The sequence below is a fragment of the Hypanus sabinus genome, chromosome 20, assembly GCF_030144855.1.
Source record: "Hypanus sabinus isolate sHypSab1 chromosome 20, sHypSab1.hap1, whole genome shotgun sequence".
NCBI lineage: Eukaryota > Metazoa > Chordata > Chondrichthyes > Myliobatiformes > Dasyatidae > Hypanus > Hypanus sabinus.
The window spans coordinates 31,575,934-31,592,899 of NC_082725.1; the positions used below are offsets into that span (position 1 = coordinate 31,575,934).

Sequence of the window (16,966 nt, forward strand, 5' to 3'; positions counted from 1 at the left end):
GGTTGACCACCACAAATCCAAACTGTCTGGATTAGTGATTTTGTCAAATCGCAGATGCTTAGTTTGGGATTAAATAAACAAACACTTCTAACCCACTCAATGATCACCTCACCCTTGAATAATAAAGAAGCAACAAATGAAAAGCAATTCTTTCACAAATTCCTGGGCTGGTCTGCCAATCAACTGCACCCAGTAGCCGCTTCATAAACAGGGAGTGATTTTAGCCTTCAAAGAGCGAAATATACCATTGTCCAGGGTTTGAATTAATGACGTACAATTAAGTGGCAGTTAGATATCATAAACATGATTCTTTTCCAAGAGTTCTGCTTTTGGTTATCTAAACAGTTATCTAAATTCAGCATATTCTTACTATTTTTGTCCAGACCAACAGTCACAGTGACTCTCACTTCTGGAACAAAGTAATGTTCAGACCATTGCGATGTAATGTCATTTGTAATCCATCCATTTTTCTCGACTCGATAAATTACTGGAAACTGCTTCATACCTTTGATAGCTCCGGGACATAAACTTTCACCAATCACTAACAACTTACAGCTGTGGTTCCTGCAGCATTAGAGCGGCCCAACACTGTGAGATGATCTTTTGATGCTTTATAAGCTGTTGGTAATTCTGCATCTTCAGAATCAGTATCAGGTTTATTATCACCGGCATGTGACGTGAAATTTGTTAGCTGCAGCAGTTCAATGCAATACATAATAGAGACAGAGAAAAAAAATAAAATAAAACATAATAAACAATAAATTACATATATTGAATAGATTACTAAAAAATGTGCAAAAACAGAAATACTGCATATTAAAAAAAGTGAGGTAGTGTCCAAAGCTTCAATGTCCATTTAGGAATCTGATGGCAGAGGGAAAGAAGCTGTTCCTGAATCGCTCTGAGTGTGTGCCTTCAGGCTTCTGTACCTCCTACCTGATGATAACAGTGAGAAAAGGGCATGCCCTGGGTGCTGGAGGTCCTTAATAATGGACACTGCCTTTCTGAGACATCGCTTCCTAAAGATGTCCTGGGTACTTTGTAGGCTAATACCCAAGATGGAGCTGATGAGATTTACAACCTTCTGCAGCTTATTTTGGTCCTGTTCAGTAGCCCCTCCATACCATATAGTGATGCAGCCTGTCAGAATGCTCTCCATGGTACAACTATAGAAGTTGTTCAGCGTATTTGTTGGCATGCCAAATTGCTTCAAACTCCTAATAAAGTATAGCTGCTGTCTTGCCTTCTTTATAACTACATTAATATGCTGGGACCAGGTTGGATCCTTAGAGATCCTGTTTCGTGCATATTGATCCCATTGCACAGATCATCCAAAGCCTGATTGACATTGACCTGAGGTGGAATGCAAACTGCTACCAGTATGACCCCAGAGAATTCCCGTGGTAAGTAAAAAAGGATGACACATCTTCCCTCATCTTACTCTTCCTGAAGTCCACAATCAACTCTTTGGGCTTGCCGATATTGAGTGCAAGGTTGTTGCTGCATCACCACTCAACTAGCTGGTATATCTCGCTCCTGTACGCCCTTTCATCACAATCTGAAATTCTGCCAACAATGGTTGTATCATCTGCAAATTTATAGATACTGTTTGAGATATGCCTAACCACATAATCATGGGTATATAGAGAGTAGAGCAGTGGGCTAAGCACACATCCCCGTGGAGTACCAGTGTTAATTGTCAGGAAGGTGTTAATTGCAGGGGGAGGTACAGAGGCCTATGTTCTGTAGCTTTTTGATCAGGACTGAATGATACAGTCCTAATTCTTTATGAAATAATTTTGCTTTTTTCTTTCACCATCTCATCTAAGAGTTCTACATGTTCGCTGACAGGGAGTTTAAACCAGTTTATGAGAACTGTATCAAGTTGTGAACATCTTCCATCTTTCATTGTTTTCCTAATGCACATGTTTTATTTTTGATCCACTGTCAACAAAGAAATGGAGCTTTTCTCTTTTTTGTTTCTTTATATCATAAACCGTGGATGAGACAATATTATACAAGTCACATATACTTTTCACAGACACACCACTGTCGAGTTTTATCAAAACTTCCACCTTACCTTCTATAATGTATGGTGTTTGTGCTTTACATGATGAGAAGCACTTCCTTCATTCAGTGAAGACATGACTGGGACTAGTCAGGTTATGAAATCAAATATACAATAACACAGAGGAACAACTTGCTCCTTTAAAGACCATGGCAACGGCTGCGGCCACTAATGGCACCACCAGAATAGTGATGACAGTCTGATGTGGCGATGTGGGAAATTTTAAATTAGACTGGGGGAAACCAGCAGTAGAACTGGATAGCTGGATTCACAGTGGTCGAACTGTATTCTCAGCATCTGCATTTTTGTTTTAATTTTCTCTAACGTACAAGAACTGTCTTGAAATGCAACATTTTACAAATGCAAAATCTGCTAGGTACATGCTGATGTTATACCTTTATGACAGCATTGTCACCATAGATCCTGAGCACTATAACCAAAATACTGTGGCCACTCTTAAGTACTAGTCACTTGTATTTATCATGAGGAATATAGTGAATTGGCTGAAGACTCCACATTGGTAAAAGGGAACTGATAAAAAGATCCTGAGGCCCCATGAATAATGTTCATTGCAAATGTTTATTTTCATCTTTTACAAGTGTGCTGGGTTGCACCATGTTGATGTATGGATTGCCTCTGGCTGTTCCTAGTTCCCTAGGTTGTGCAGATTGATGCAGGGTAATATGTCCTTTTGAAGTGGCCCTAGTGCATTGGTGAGTGGTGAAATCTAAAAGGTGTTGAAGAGAATTTAGGGTGAATCAAAAAAGGATAAATGCAGGAATACTCAAAATGTTTTGATGGTCAGTGCAGACCCAATGGGCCTGATTTTGCTTGTATCCCTAATTTTCCAATGCTATACAAACTAAACAAATGCAAGAGATACATATGATGGGAGTGGAAAATAATTTTATAACCATTCATAAAAAAAGGAATGCAACCACAGTTGTGAGATCATTACATCTGTTCAGTAAATCAAATTTTACTTCAGGGAAAAAAATGTTCCATTTTGAGCAGAGCCGATTAGACAAAAAAAAACTTTTTAAGAGTCAAGATTCAGAGTCACTATGAACTGAGAAGCAACCCAAATTCACAATCCTTCAGCCATGTTAGTAACCTTGAGGAATTTAATTTATTTTGTTGGATTTTAATATATTTGGCTGTGAAATTTTCTTCCTGTTATATAAATTTTATGTTATTTGGCTTAAAATATTCTTTAAAAGAAACTTTGAATTTAAATGATATGAGAGAAAAATCAGTTTGCTTCCAGTCAAACTGATTCAAGCAAATCATATCCCCTTTTAATCAATCTAAAAAAAATTCTTGGCTTCTACAAATTAATAATGTATGTTTAATATCGGATTTGAAAATGAGTTTTTTTGAAGAATACTTGAAACTTACCAGAATTAACATGGAGTGTGGAACTAATGTTCCTGTAATAACCACTGTTGCACAAAACCAAAGACACTGACTAAAGTTGCTAGATAAGCCATTCACATTTTGGATTTTGTACTCAATAATAATTGCAGACAAGTAAACTGAAACCAAGCTGGGAAAAGTACAGCAAGTGGATGCCTGATTAATTCAGTCCCAGGTGAAGCTGAACAACAGTGGCTGGCATTCTGATAGGCTAACACCCCAAAACCTCCTTCTCAGTTCGACTGACCCTTGGAACAAACAGCAAATTACAAATCTGAATTCTGCTGTTAAACAGCAATGTTATAGTCTATATTTTCTATCTTCTTCATTAAGAGTAATACTGTTACAACTCCCAGAATTATGCATCCAAAATGGTTGGCACTACTGTAGAATACTGCAGTCACAGGCAGAAAATATCAATGACATAACTGTGCTGCAGACAGCAGTGCAAAAGAAGTTGCTTGCAAATGAGCAGAGGCTAGTTGCAGAGGAAGTTCCTTCTGAAGTCAGTTTTTATGCAGCTTTCCTTTAGTGTCTTTTTCATCATATGATTCACCAAACTCATTTATCCTGGATTTATCCACCGGGTAAAGCCTGCAAGAAAAATCGTACAGAATTTCAGAATCAAGTCACAGTTCTGTTTGTTATATAACAATGAAAAGACAAATATATTTGCAAAAGGAGGATTAGGATCCCACTGCTTTTAAACATTATTGAATAACTTTTCTCTGCATCTCAGCTTTTGTTATTATTATCAGTTTTCCTATTTTCTATATGACTAATTCCCCAATTCATCTGGGGGGGAAAAAGCTGGAGAGTGTAGCATTTCCAGCATTTATTTATTTAGAAATACAGTGAGGAACAGACCCTTCCGTCCTAATAAGCTGCGCTACACAGCAACCCACCTATTTTACAGAAGTCTAATCACAGGACAATTCACAATCATCAATTAACCTACTAAATGGTACGACTCTGGACTGTGGAAGAAAACCACAGAACTCTGAGGAAACCTGCATCGTCACAGGGAGAACATATAAACTCTTTAGAGATAGCATTGGAATTGAACTCTGAACCCTGATCTGAAATGCATTCTAACCACTACACTTGTACCAGCCGATTTTGTGCCTGAAGCAAATGGCCAACTTAAAGACAAATATATGTTTTGCAGAATGAACAGAACTCTCATTTTTTTTTTTTATTAAGCTGAGACATTCCTCGCCAATGAAATAAATTATTTTGGACTATATCTCAATTTAGCAAAACAGTGTTTTAGCTTTTAATAAAAATTCTGCTTGATATAACGAGAAGTTCAAATTTTATTCAAATACATATATATTGAAAACCCTTACCATCTCTGGTACAGGTAAACAAGGAATACTACATCGTCTCTGAAGCAAGCTAGTCTATGTGACGTTGGCATGGTGATGATGAAGGCAAAAACATCATCTATAAAGGTATTGAATGCCTACAATCGAAAATAGATTGTGATAGTAAAAGAAACATTTTCCAATATTCTGATAAAATATTAAATATAGTATATATAAAATCAACAGAATAGATATGTTAATGATACAATGAAATCAATGTTTATAATTTTCCATATTTACACTGTAACAAAGGAATTAATGTGTGATTAAGTTTGTGGCTTCATTCACAAATAGGAGCAGTTGGAAAAGGGATGTGAACTTTTACTTTAGATATCTGTGGATTTTCAAGAAATGATTTTATTACACTCATGCAGCACCTAATATACTAATGCAATTTTTGCTTTACAATATTTCCAACAACAGCATTTTAATCCTTTAACCATTTATACATATAACATTCCCCAAGGAATTTCCATGATATTCAATGGAAATACAAATTAAATTTAATTTTAAATTGGGAACTTGTCCTTTGGCAGCACATTAATTAACAATTAAATTAATGAGCAATATAAAACTAATCACTGAGAAGAGAAAACAAAAAATTAATTCAGTAACACTACAGATATTTTTGCCAGTGTGATTGTTTTTTTTTAATATAAGAACTCTAGAGAGAAAAAGCCAAAACTGGATTTAAGTAGTGGGCTTTTAAAGTAAATAGATTTTTAAAAATTGTTTTTATAAATGCAGTATTTCAAAGATGGCCAACAGTCTAAACCTTGATGCTAACAAGAGAAATATGCAGATGCTGGAAATCTAAGCAACACGCACAAAATGCTAGTGGAACTCAGCAGGCCAGCCAACATCCATGGAAAAGAGTACAGTCTAAGTTTTGGGCTGAGACCCTTCATTGTCCATGTGGAAAATTAACTCCTGACGAAGCGTTTCAGCCCGAAACGCCACCTGTACTGTTTTCCATAGATGTTGCCTGGTCTGCTGAGTTCCTCCAGCATTTTGTGTGTGTTTCTTAAACCCAGATGCTGTCTCCTTAAAGGTTGTGTCTAATGTGTAGTTAGTAAACATCTCTCAACCATTACATTAACAAACCAATAATTCATTTGTACATGTTTTTTTTTCCACTGATGTCTTGCAGGACTGTGCAAAGCTTTCCAATGTCCATTTTGATCTCCCAAATCTGTTTATTTGTGTTTGTAAATAAACAAAACACCCAATTACAAAGGGCGAAGTTTATGCAAGTCATTACATTGACAAGTTGTAGGATACCAAATTCATGCCAGTCACTAACCCCCCCCCCCCCCCATTCACGAAAACAATCAATTCCTCATCAAGTTTGCATTTGAAGATAGCTGATTAGCATCCAGAATCCTATTACAACACAGGAAGAGGCCAACTGAGTTACTGTTGGCCCTTTTAAACAGCAATCCACACAGTCCAACAATCCACAATTTCCCTAACCCCTTGCAGTTCATTTCTCCAACTATTCATGAATTTGTAACCTCTACTTTTCAAACCTGCACTTGGCAAATTGTGTAAAAAAAATTACAATATCATGATAGGCTCTCTTGCTTATCACCTTACACAGCCCAAGTCAAGGCCCCATTGGCCTTCGTTGGCCCCAGGCAAAACGGTTTCTCTTCGTAAACAAATGTAAAACTTATTTTTAGCCAATTCTTTTAAACCTTTCTTATAGTTCCATACCGTACCTATTATCTAGTACTTCACAATTTTTTTCAACATCCATGCATACACACCATTACTACCTTCATTAACCCCCTTTGCTATCTCAAACAACTCAAACCGTTTATTGTATCACAATTAGCCAATTAACAACTACATGCTTGCTGTCCATTTTTAACCCTTGTATCTCAAAGTGAAAACTAATTTTGTTTATGATAACAGGGTCCAGAAATTGTGTTACACTGACAGGTGCAAGTTAACCCATTTATCCCTTTCCAACTTTCTCAAGCAAGGTTGTAACACTTTCAAATCTTCTCTGGGAAGACTCTAATGAGTCAGAACCATTGCAAAATTGTACTCAGAGCCTCTGCTATTTTCCTTCTTGCTTCTCTCACCAAGGAAGAGGCAAACTTGATCACCAGGGTGGCATCAGCAAAGGTCCAGGAGGCCAGATGCTCAAATAGGAAACTGAATATAACCACACATACATATTCTTTTTAAAAGGTGTTTTGTAATTAACTTATCCAAGTTAATTCAGTAAAATCTCACTAATTACATTATGTGCCCTTGCTTTGAAGGTACAAAAAAATTCTGAACTTAGATTGGAACATATAATACATATATATCGTGAGAATGCCCAAGACTTTTGCACAGTACTGCAGTAATTTTATGTATTGCACTATACTGGTGCCACTATATAAAAAAAAAATTTGATGACATATGAGAGTGATGATAAACCTGATTTTCATATGGGTCTCTATTGTGGACTGTAAGTGGGAAGGGGTGAAGGAGAGTGGAATCATGGCTAGGAAAAGGGGAAGGGAGAGGGAAGGAGTGGGAAGCACTAGAAAAACATTTTGTAATGATCAATGGTGTCTCAGGGCTGGGTGTGTATGCCGTGTCAACCCCACCCTGGCACTCAGGCTCTGCTACCTGTCCCACACCCCTCCAATGGTGCTCCACCCTTGCCATTCCCAACATCCTTTGCTCCCACCAGATTTATAAACTCATTCTCCGGTACTGTGCAAAATTCATAGACACCCTAGATACGTATATGCCTGAGACTTTTGCACAGTACTGTAACCTTTGACAGAAGTATATTTATGTAAGCTATCGGCTGTCACACCACTTGGTTTATCAGTTACTAACTGCAATCAGTTATGCTCAATTTATATAAAAGTAGCTAAAATGTTTTACAATATGGTGAATAGCAAATAAAACATGCAAATACAATTAAAAATAGCTTACTTTATACATAAAAGCCTTCCATGGTAAGTGTGCCACAGACTTCAACTGCAAACAAATGAAAATAATTATTTCCAAATATGCTCATTATTAAAATCACAGTTTTCAAACTTTCACACATAACGTATATTGAGTGTGCAACAAGGTGGCCGTCAGTAATTGCATTACTGCAAATCATTAAATTCTTAAAAACTCATTAAATGAAGGTTGGAGTATTTGTCACCTGGTTTACTAATTAACAAGAGTAGAATTAAGGACATTTAGCCCATTGAGTCTTCTCTGACATTCCATTATGCTGATTTATTCTCTCCCAAATCCACATAATTCTAAACTAATATATTCTGCAGAAAAGTTATTATGCAAGTTTGTACAAATAACAAACACTGTGAAGCCATTGTACTTAACAAGCTTGTTTAATGTGTTAAAAGAAAACTCCACAGAGACTGGAAAGGCTATCAAGCTCAGTAGCATGTTATGGATGAACCTACCAAATAGGTCACCCAAATTCAATTTTCATCTAACATTACCAATGCAGCCTAGTGCATGTAGATTCTATTTAAAAAATTAAGAGGCAAGATTTTCTTATGATAAAAGCAGTTGTTGTATCCAGAACCTTGAAGTACTCATTTTATCAAGTGTGTTGCTTATGGCTGTGGAAGTAATAATACATCATAAAAGCACAAAGCTTAAAGACCTTATGAAACTTTGAAATTTATATCTTTTAGCATCTCTTATTTACAATTATTTCTTCACACTAATATCTTACAAAATATATCATAATTCTTTTGTTCATTATGATCCCATTATTTTGTTAACAGGAAATTACATCTTGGAATATACACAATATTCACATATTTTTCTGATGTGAATTAATTATTGGCATCAATGGACTATTTACAGTTCTATATGCTGCAATATGAAAACCAAAAATTGGGGTAATTAAAGAGGGGCTCAAGGTTACAGTTCACACCTCAGGCTGCCAGCTTGTCAGCTCATGAAAGAAACAGCACAAATTTCAATCCATCACGACAGAGTACATAACAAATATATAATAATCAACACAGATGGACTGGTAAAACTGGGATTACTAGAGAATAGCCCACAAAAAGGCATCTGGATAATTAAGTTTTCAATTAAGACTTGTCAATTTCTCCTAAAATAGCTACAGCACAAACTGAATAATTATCTATTCACTAACCTTATAATTAACAAACAGTTGAGGCAGCATAAATAAGAATCCAAACGCATAGACACCTGCAACAACCACACAGGCATTTTAATGACTTTGCAACAACAAAAAAACCCGAGTTATTAATCACTGGATTACGTTAGTACTTACCATTAACTAAACTGTTGATCAACCATGAGTACCAGCTGAAAATACACACATTGTGAATCTAATGCATGAGAAATAAATCTCCCATGATACAAAGTAAATTAAATTCAATTTATGGAAAAATAATAATTACCTTTTGTACTTCATATTTAATAAGGAATATACAGCTCCACCAAAACAAAGAGGATAAAGTATATAAGACAAATATTTCATTGCCTAGAGAAGACAAAATATGTTTGATGAACAGGTGTATAACAGAAATAATTTATCTGTAAAATATATATTGAAATGAACACACATTTGTTAAAAATGGTATACACCTAATAAAAAATTCAGTTTTTGTTTTGCTTCAATTCTTTTCAATGAATTGTAATCTCATGCTAATACTGTATCTTAAATGTGACCAAATAGCCTGTGGGGCCCAAGTTCAATGGTTAATACAGGTTAAGTAACCCTCATCTGAAATTCTAAAATTTGACATTTTTTGAGCGCTAACATGACATCACAAAATGGAAAACTCCACAAGGTGCTGGGCAGATTCCCAAGCAACATGCAGGTCTCTGCTCACCACAGACACTTCTAAGAAGTGACCTCACATATGTAATGAAGAGAAGTTAATTAAAAAAAAGATAAACACTACATAAAGTAAGAAATGAAGATCTTGATTGCATATTGAAAGAATGGATTTGTCAGCAATGTAAACATATGCCGCTTAATGGTTGCTGATCGTGAAATATGCAAAGATCTAACATGACAAACTGAAAACTGAAGGAAACTGAATATTCAGCAGGCTGGTTGAGAAAGCTAAGAAAATGCACAGCATTAAATTTTTAAAATTTAAAAACTTTTAAAGTGCCTGCTGATCATGAAGCAGCAGAGAAATTCTTTGCTGAGATTATCACTGATGAAATTCTAAAACCAGAACAAGTTTATGATGCTGATCGTTTTTAATACCTTACATAAAATCTGAAAGTAAAATACAAACAAAATGTACTATAAATTTTTTAAACAAAACAGCATTGTAGGTGGAGACTGAAAGCTTGATATAGCTTGTTGTTCAACAGCTAATTCAAGTACTCTCCCAGTGCTGTTGTGCTGTTTTTGTTACCCTGCACACATTGTATTTTCATTTCATTAATGGTATGTAAAAATTTTTTACTGTTAAATACATGTGTGGTGAGCAAGTGTATACACAAAATTCAAAACACTTCCAGCCCCAAGCATCACGAATAAGGGGTATATGTATATATTTCTTTCCTTGAACAATCATGTGAAGAATGGGTAAAACAGCATATAAAACAAGCTAAATACCTGAGTATCATATTCTTCAGTCTTTTTTTCAGATTCATCAAATGTTCCAAACTGCAAAAAAAACCCACAGTAAACCACTTCAATCATATAAAATTATATTTATTGAGGCATCTCAAAACATATTAAAAGGAATGCATCCATGAGACCAAATTCATATTGTATGGTGTGCAATGAGAGCTAAACAATGGTGCCCGAGGCCCAAGAGAAACAACAGTGGAGATTACTAGTATACAGTACAGCTAATTCAGTTTTCCATGGAGAATTGGTTCAGTTAAATTAGATTAGCATTTAAAATTTAAGTAAACAGTTTTTTGACCCACTACCACCATTCCCCTTCTTAACTCTCATCTCTACCCTGCTTGGATCATATTTCTCCGGTATGCTTCTACAATACTAATTACTATAAATAAAGAATTATCCACTACTTAATTAAATATACATTCCAGGCTGTTTTTGTCATACTTCACCTGAAATACTGGCTTCAATCCATGCCACTTCACAGTCATTTTAAAGGCTTTCTTAACTTTCCACGCCTGTGACGCAAACAGGTTAATTTACATTTATATGCAAACTAAAGACAAAGAGAAAAGTAGTAATGAAAAACAAATTTAAATATTTTAAGTTGTTTTAAGGTTGGTATGAATCTTGCATGTGATTGTATATTTTTACATTACCTCTATAACTGCACCAATGCCAGCTGGAATGAGTACTAATAAACTGGTCTGCTCATCGAAAAGGAAAAGAAATACCACAATCGTACTAAAGCACCGCCAAAGGACTGTAAACAGAGAGAAAAAAAATTACTTAATCTACAGTACTTACTATTCTACATTTTGGCTTCAAATTGAATTATCTGCCACTATCAGAAGGTCACTGTTGCACAACTAAATTTAAGGTGCGAGAAGGGCAAAGGCAGCAAAAGCATGAGAACATCACCACCTGGAAGTTGCCCTCCAAACCACACACCAAACTGACCTGGAAATATCAATGGTGTTTTAGCAACTCTGGGTCAAAGTGCCGGAACTCCCTCACTAACAGTACTGTGGGTATGTCAATGACTGTAGTTCATTAAGGTTCGCCACCTTCTGAAGTACAACTCGGGATCGGCAATTAAATGCTGGCTCAGCCTGCAAAGCTCACATCTTTTGAACAAATGTTACAAGATATTAAGAAGACCAAGGCAAAGACTTTGATGGTGAAAATAATTTTTCTGCAATGTTTGTCTTTCAAAGGCATTACATTTATCAGCATACATAAGTGGCAAGTCCAATACATACAAGCCCATGCTGATAACTACGTACTGGAGCAATTAGACAGTCTTTTCCGTCCTAGTCTAGGGAACAAAAAAGGCTATTTCTGTTTAATCTCAGGCTTGTTAACTTTTTGAACCTCTGATCATCTTGGGCTGCATGCAAGATGCATTCATTACAGCTCCTATGGGTGAGAGGTATTAAAGAAAGTTTGGCTTGAAATAGAGCTGGGTACTTTGGAAAACAGCTGAGAGCTTTTGCTGAGGTTGCAACATTTCAGCGATATCGGCACATTATTCGTGTAATATGTACTATTGTTCAGTGAAGTGCATTTAATACCTACCTGCTTTTGTTGACATGCCAACCATGTTTTTCTTTCGCCTCCAAAAGGTAATGTCATTTTTAAAAGCCAAGAAATCAAAAAGAAGCTGTAAAATAATTATATCTTAATGTAACTATACAATAATTGAGACAGTCAGAATTGTACAACATAGAAATGGGTCTTTTGGCAGACTATGACCATATCAACCCATTTACCCATCTACACATGCATTAATTCCATGTCATTCTGTGCCATAGCTACAAGTACCTGTCTAAATATGTTTTAAGTGTAGAGTCTGTATTTGACTCTACCGCATCCTCAGGCAGCTGGTTTCAGATATCAACTACTATCTATATATGAAAAACTTGCCCCTCAAATCCCTTTTCAAACTTCTTCCTCTCACTTTAAACCGATGCCCTCTTGTTCTTGATACACCTACCATGGGGAAAAAAGATTTGGGCTATCTACACTTTCAATGCCTCTAATACTCTTACATATTTCTATCAGTTCACCTCTTGATCTCCTCACTCCACTGAAAACAAACACACCCTAATTTATCTCTCCCCATAAATTAAGTTGTCCAATCCATGCCACATCTTGGTGAATCTCCACTTCAATTTTCAGTGCAACCACTTATTTTCAAACCAGATCAAAGCAGATTTGAATAGGGAGCTTAAGGTAAAGGAATCCTTAGGAGGCAGTGATAGAATTCACCCTGCGGTTTGACACGAAGAAAAAAATCAGATGTATCAGGAGTGTAGTGGAGTAAAGGGAATTACAGAAGCATGCAAAAGGAGCTGGCCAAAACTGATTAGAAGAGAACAGTAGCAGGGATGACAGCAGAACAGCAATGGCTGGAGTTTCTGGAGGCAATTCAGAAGGTGTAGGATAGATACATCCCAAAGATGATGTAGTATTCTAAAGGGAGGATGAGGCAACCGTGGCTGATAAAGGGAAGTCAAAGACAATATAAAATGAAAAGAGAGGGCATATAATAAGGCAAGAGTTAGTGGGAAGGTAGCGAATTGGGAAGCTTTTAAAAACCAAGAGAAAGCAACTAAAAAGACCAAAGGAAGAGAAAAGATGAAATATGAAGCTAGCCAATTGTACAACGAAAAGGATACAAAAAGCTCTTTTCAGATATATAAAGAGTAAAAGAGAGGAGAGAGTGGTTAACAGACCATTGGAAAATGGCACTGGAGAGGTAGTAATGGGGGGCAAACTTAATAAGTATTAAGCATCAGTCTTTCCAGTGGAAGACACAAGCAGAATGCCTGAAATTTGAGAGTGTTATGGGGCAGAAGTGAATGTTGTTGCTATTAATAAGGTGGTGCTTATCCAGCTGAAAGATCTGAAGGTAGATAAGACATGTGGACCAAATGGACTACATCACATTCTAAAAGAGGTAGCTGAAGAGATTGTGGAGGTATTAGTAATGATCTTTCAAAAATGACTCAACTCTGGAATAGTCTGGAGAACTGTAAAATTGCAAATGTCACTCCACATTTCAAGAAGGGAGGGAGGCAGAAGAAAGGAAATTATAGGCTAGTTAGTCTGACTTCAGTGATTTGAGAAGATATTGGAGTCTATTACTAATGATGAGGTTTCAGGGTATTTTGAGGTACATGGTAAAATAGGCCAAAGTCAGCATGGTTTTCTTAAGGGAAAATCTTGCCTAACAAATCTGTTGGAATTCTTTGAGGAAGTAACAGGCAAGATAGACAAAGGAGAGTCAGAGTATGTTATTTATTTGGATGTTCAGAAGGCCTTTGACAATGTGCCGCACAAGAGGCTGCTTAACCAGATAAGAGCCCATGGTATTAAAGGAAAGATCCTAGCATGAATAGCAAGAGGCAAGGAATATGAATAAAGGTGGCCTTTTCAGACTGGCTGCTGGTGACTAGTGGTGTTCTGCAGGGTTCAGTGTTGCAACCACTTTTTTTCACATCATATCTAAATGATACGGATGAAGGAATTGATGACTTTGTGGCCAAGCTTGTGGACAGTATACAGACAGATGAAGGGGCAGGTAGTGTTGAGGAAGCAGAAGTCAGCAGTCGGACTTGGACAGATTAGGAGAATGGACACAGAAGAAGTGGAAGAAATAAAGGCATGGAAAATAAAGGGAGGAAGTTTCAATATTCAGGGGTTCAATGGGACATGGGAGTTCTTGTGCAGGACTCCCTAAAGATTAATTTGCAGGTTGAATCAGTGGTAAGGAAGGCGAATACAATCTTAGCATTCATTTTGAGAGGACTAGAATGCAAGAGCAAGGGAGGTCAGCAGGAGACGCTCATGGAGAGAGCACTGTTTCAGATTCGCTCCATAACCTTTACTTTTTTTAACCTATGATCAGCCTTATTTAACTTACTTTTACCTACACCAAAAGATTCTTGCTACTTTTTTGGACTTACCTTTAAGAGTTTATTGTGAATTTTTGAAGAAATGAATACAGAAATGGCTCTTAGATCTAAAGGGCGAGAACCTGGGAAAGATCCTAACGGGAACAGGAAGAAGAAAAAGACCGATCCTAAGCGCACTGTATTGACTTATGAAATATTATTGGAGGTTTTAAATAAAAAATTTGAAGAACAACGACAAATTTTCAAACAAGATATAAAGGCTTTTCAAGATTATATGGATAAGACGGATTCAGTAGTTAACCAGCAGCAAGTTCTAATCGCAACTTTGCAAGAGGACGCTCGGAAGCGAGACTTGATCATTGAAAAACTGGAGCAGAAATTACTTTCGACGATTAAACAGGTGGAAACACTTAAAGCCAAGAGTGTCGACTTTGAGAATCGATCCAGAACAGAACTTACGCATACTTGGTCTCCCGGAAGGTACTGAACAAGGGGACCCCTCGAAGTACTTTGCTCAACTTTTAAAGGATGCATTCCCTTCTGTATTCCCAAACAGTCCTCCGTTACTCGATCGCGCTCACAGAATTATGCGTCGATCACAAGTGCTTCAGCTAAACCACCGGTTGTAATTGTCCGATTTCATTATGTGCATGTTAAAGAGCAACTTATTCGTGTGGCTCGGCGTGCAGGGATGGCCAAATTTCAAGAACACAATTTTCGATTAGTGGAAGATTTTAGTCCAGGCGTAATGAAGGCAAGGCTTCTTTTTAAACCTCTGATGTCCGAATGTTATGAGAAAAATCTAAAACCTGCGCTCTTATACCCTGCGAAGCTCAGAATCTCGCCTCCGAATGCACCATGGCGTGTTTTCCTTTCTACATCTGAAGCGAGTAGCTTTTTGAATGAGAACTTCACTACTGCTACGGATTCTCAACTCTAATAAATGAGTGATTTTGATTGTGCAAGATGATTTTTGTTTCCAAAACCAGATTTTGTTTCTGGCTATTGGTGTAGGTTTACTCTATATTTTATACTCTAATTAAAGTTTTTTTTTGACATACTAATCTTTTTATTTTACTTACTTCAACCACTGTACTTTATCTTTGGTCATTATTATTAATCCTTCGAAGGCAAATTTTTTTCTATTAATATGGCGGTTTCTTCTCTAAAATATTTTTGGCTTTTTTTTGATTTCGCCATTTTTTTTCTCTCGTCTTCTTCCTATAATGCATCTCTTATCGCAGTTTAATTTTTTTTTTTTGGTTTGTTTGGGTTTTAATCCGATTTATAAGTTACTAGTGATTATACTCTTTTTGTTTTTTTTTTACTACCAATTATATTAAGAAGTTTGGTTTTAGTATAGTGATTATTATTTCTTTAGAGTTTGGATGGATCTTTTTTATCCTTTATATACGGAGTTGTCTTCTGCTGATATGGGGGTAGATTTAGTTTAATTTCTCCTTTTTCCCAGCCTTTTCCTGGCTGGGGTGGCCTTTACTCTTCTTGGGTGGGGGGTGGGGTTTTTTTTCTAGATCTTATGTTCCTTACATCAGTTTTTTTTTAGTTTCTTCATTTGGGCTGATTTTAAACTACTAAAATGTCCACAATGTCATCACTTCCGGGTCCGCCCCTTATTTTTGTTCATAATTTGGTTAACCCTTTATAACCAAAGGGTTGATTTCAGAAATATGGCTCAGACCATTAATTTTGTCTCTTGGAATACTAATGGCTTAAACCATCCGATTAAACGGAAAAAGATTTTCAAAGTATTCCAAAGACTTAATGCTCATATTATTTTTGTACACGAAACTCATGTGAGGAAAGAGGACAATTATCACTTTTTTAGGTTTTGGAGGGGTCAACAATACCATTCGAATTCGAATGCTTAAGTAAAGGGAGTTTCAATTTTTATTGACTCCTCTATTGCATTTGTCCAACACGCTATCTTTTCGGATCCGAATGGTAGATTCTTGTTAATTACTGGCTTACTTTTTAACAAAAAGGTTGCTATGGTTAATATTTATGCTCCAAATGTGGATGGTCCCGATTTTTTAAAGTCCTTATTTACTTCTCCTTCTAATCTAAATGAATATAAGTTAATAATGGGTGGTGACTTTAATTGTTGTTTAAATCCTTTGTTGGACAAATCTATATCTACTCAGACTTTACCTAATAAGTCGGCCACTTATATTAACTCTTTTTTGACTGATAATGGAATTTTTGATATTTGGAGATTTCGGCATTCTAAGGACACATTTTTCTCACATGTTTATCATTCCTACTCGAGAATTGATTATTTTTTTTATTGACTCTTGTTTTATTCCATCGGTAATTGGTTGTAATTATGATATTATAGCCATCTCTGACCATACTCCATTAAAACTTTCTGTTAAATTTACGGATACAGCTTCTAGTGCTAGACAATGGTGATTTGATTCTACCTTACTGCAAGATCTGGATTTTATTAAATTTATGAAGGAATAGATCGATTTCTTCTTTTCAACTAATTCCACGGATGATATTTCTTGCGGAACACTTTGAGACACTTTTAAAGCATATATACGTGGACACATTATCTCCTACTCTGTTGGTC

At 36.2% G+C, this 16,966-nt stretch overlaps 1 protein-coding gene across 1 annotated transcript in view; it reads right to left on the reverse strand.

The window, feature by feature from the left end:
* Positions 1–1,993: 1,993 nt before the first annotated feature.
* Positions 1,994–16,966, reverse strand: part of clptm1l (CLPTM1 like) — a 33,399-nt gene continuing 18,426 nt past the window's right edge. The window contains exons 8-17 of the mRNA XM_059945295.1: positions 12,032–12,116; positions 11,113–11,216; positions 10,906–10,971; positions 10,439–10,489; positions 9,261–9,343; positions 9,131–9,165; positions 8,990–9,045; positions 7,795–7,839; positions 4,834–4,949; positions 1,994–4,078 (exon numbers count right to left, since the gene is read on the reverse strand). Coding sequence (XP_059801278.1) covers positions 3,991–4,078; positions 4,834–4,949; positions 7,795–7,839; positions 8,990–9,045; positions 9,131–9,165; positions 9,261–9,343; positions 10,439–10,489; positions 10,906–10,971; positions 11,113–11,216; positions 12,032–12,116 — 729 coding nt within the window. The 3' untranslated portion in view covers positions 1,994–3,990. The remainder of the gene's footprint in view (positions 4,079–4,833; positions 4,950–7,794; positions 7,840–8,989; positions 9,046–9,130; positions 9,166–9,260; positions 9,344–10,438; positions 10,490–10,905; positions 10,972–11,112; positions 11,217–12,031; positions 12,117–16,966) is intronic.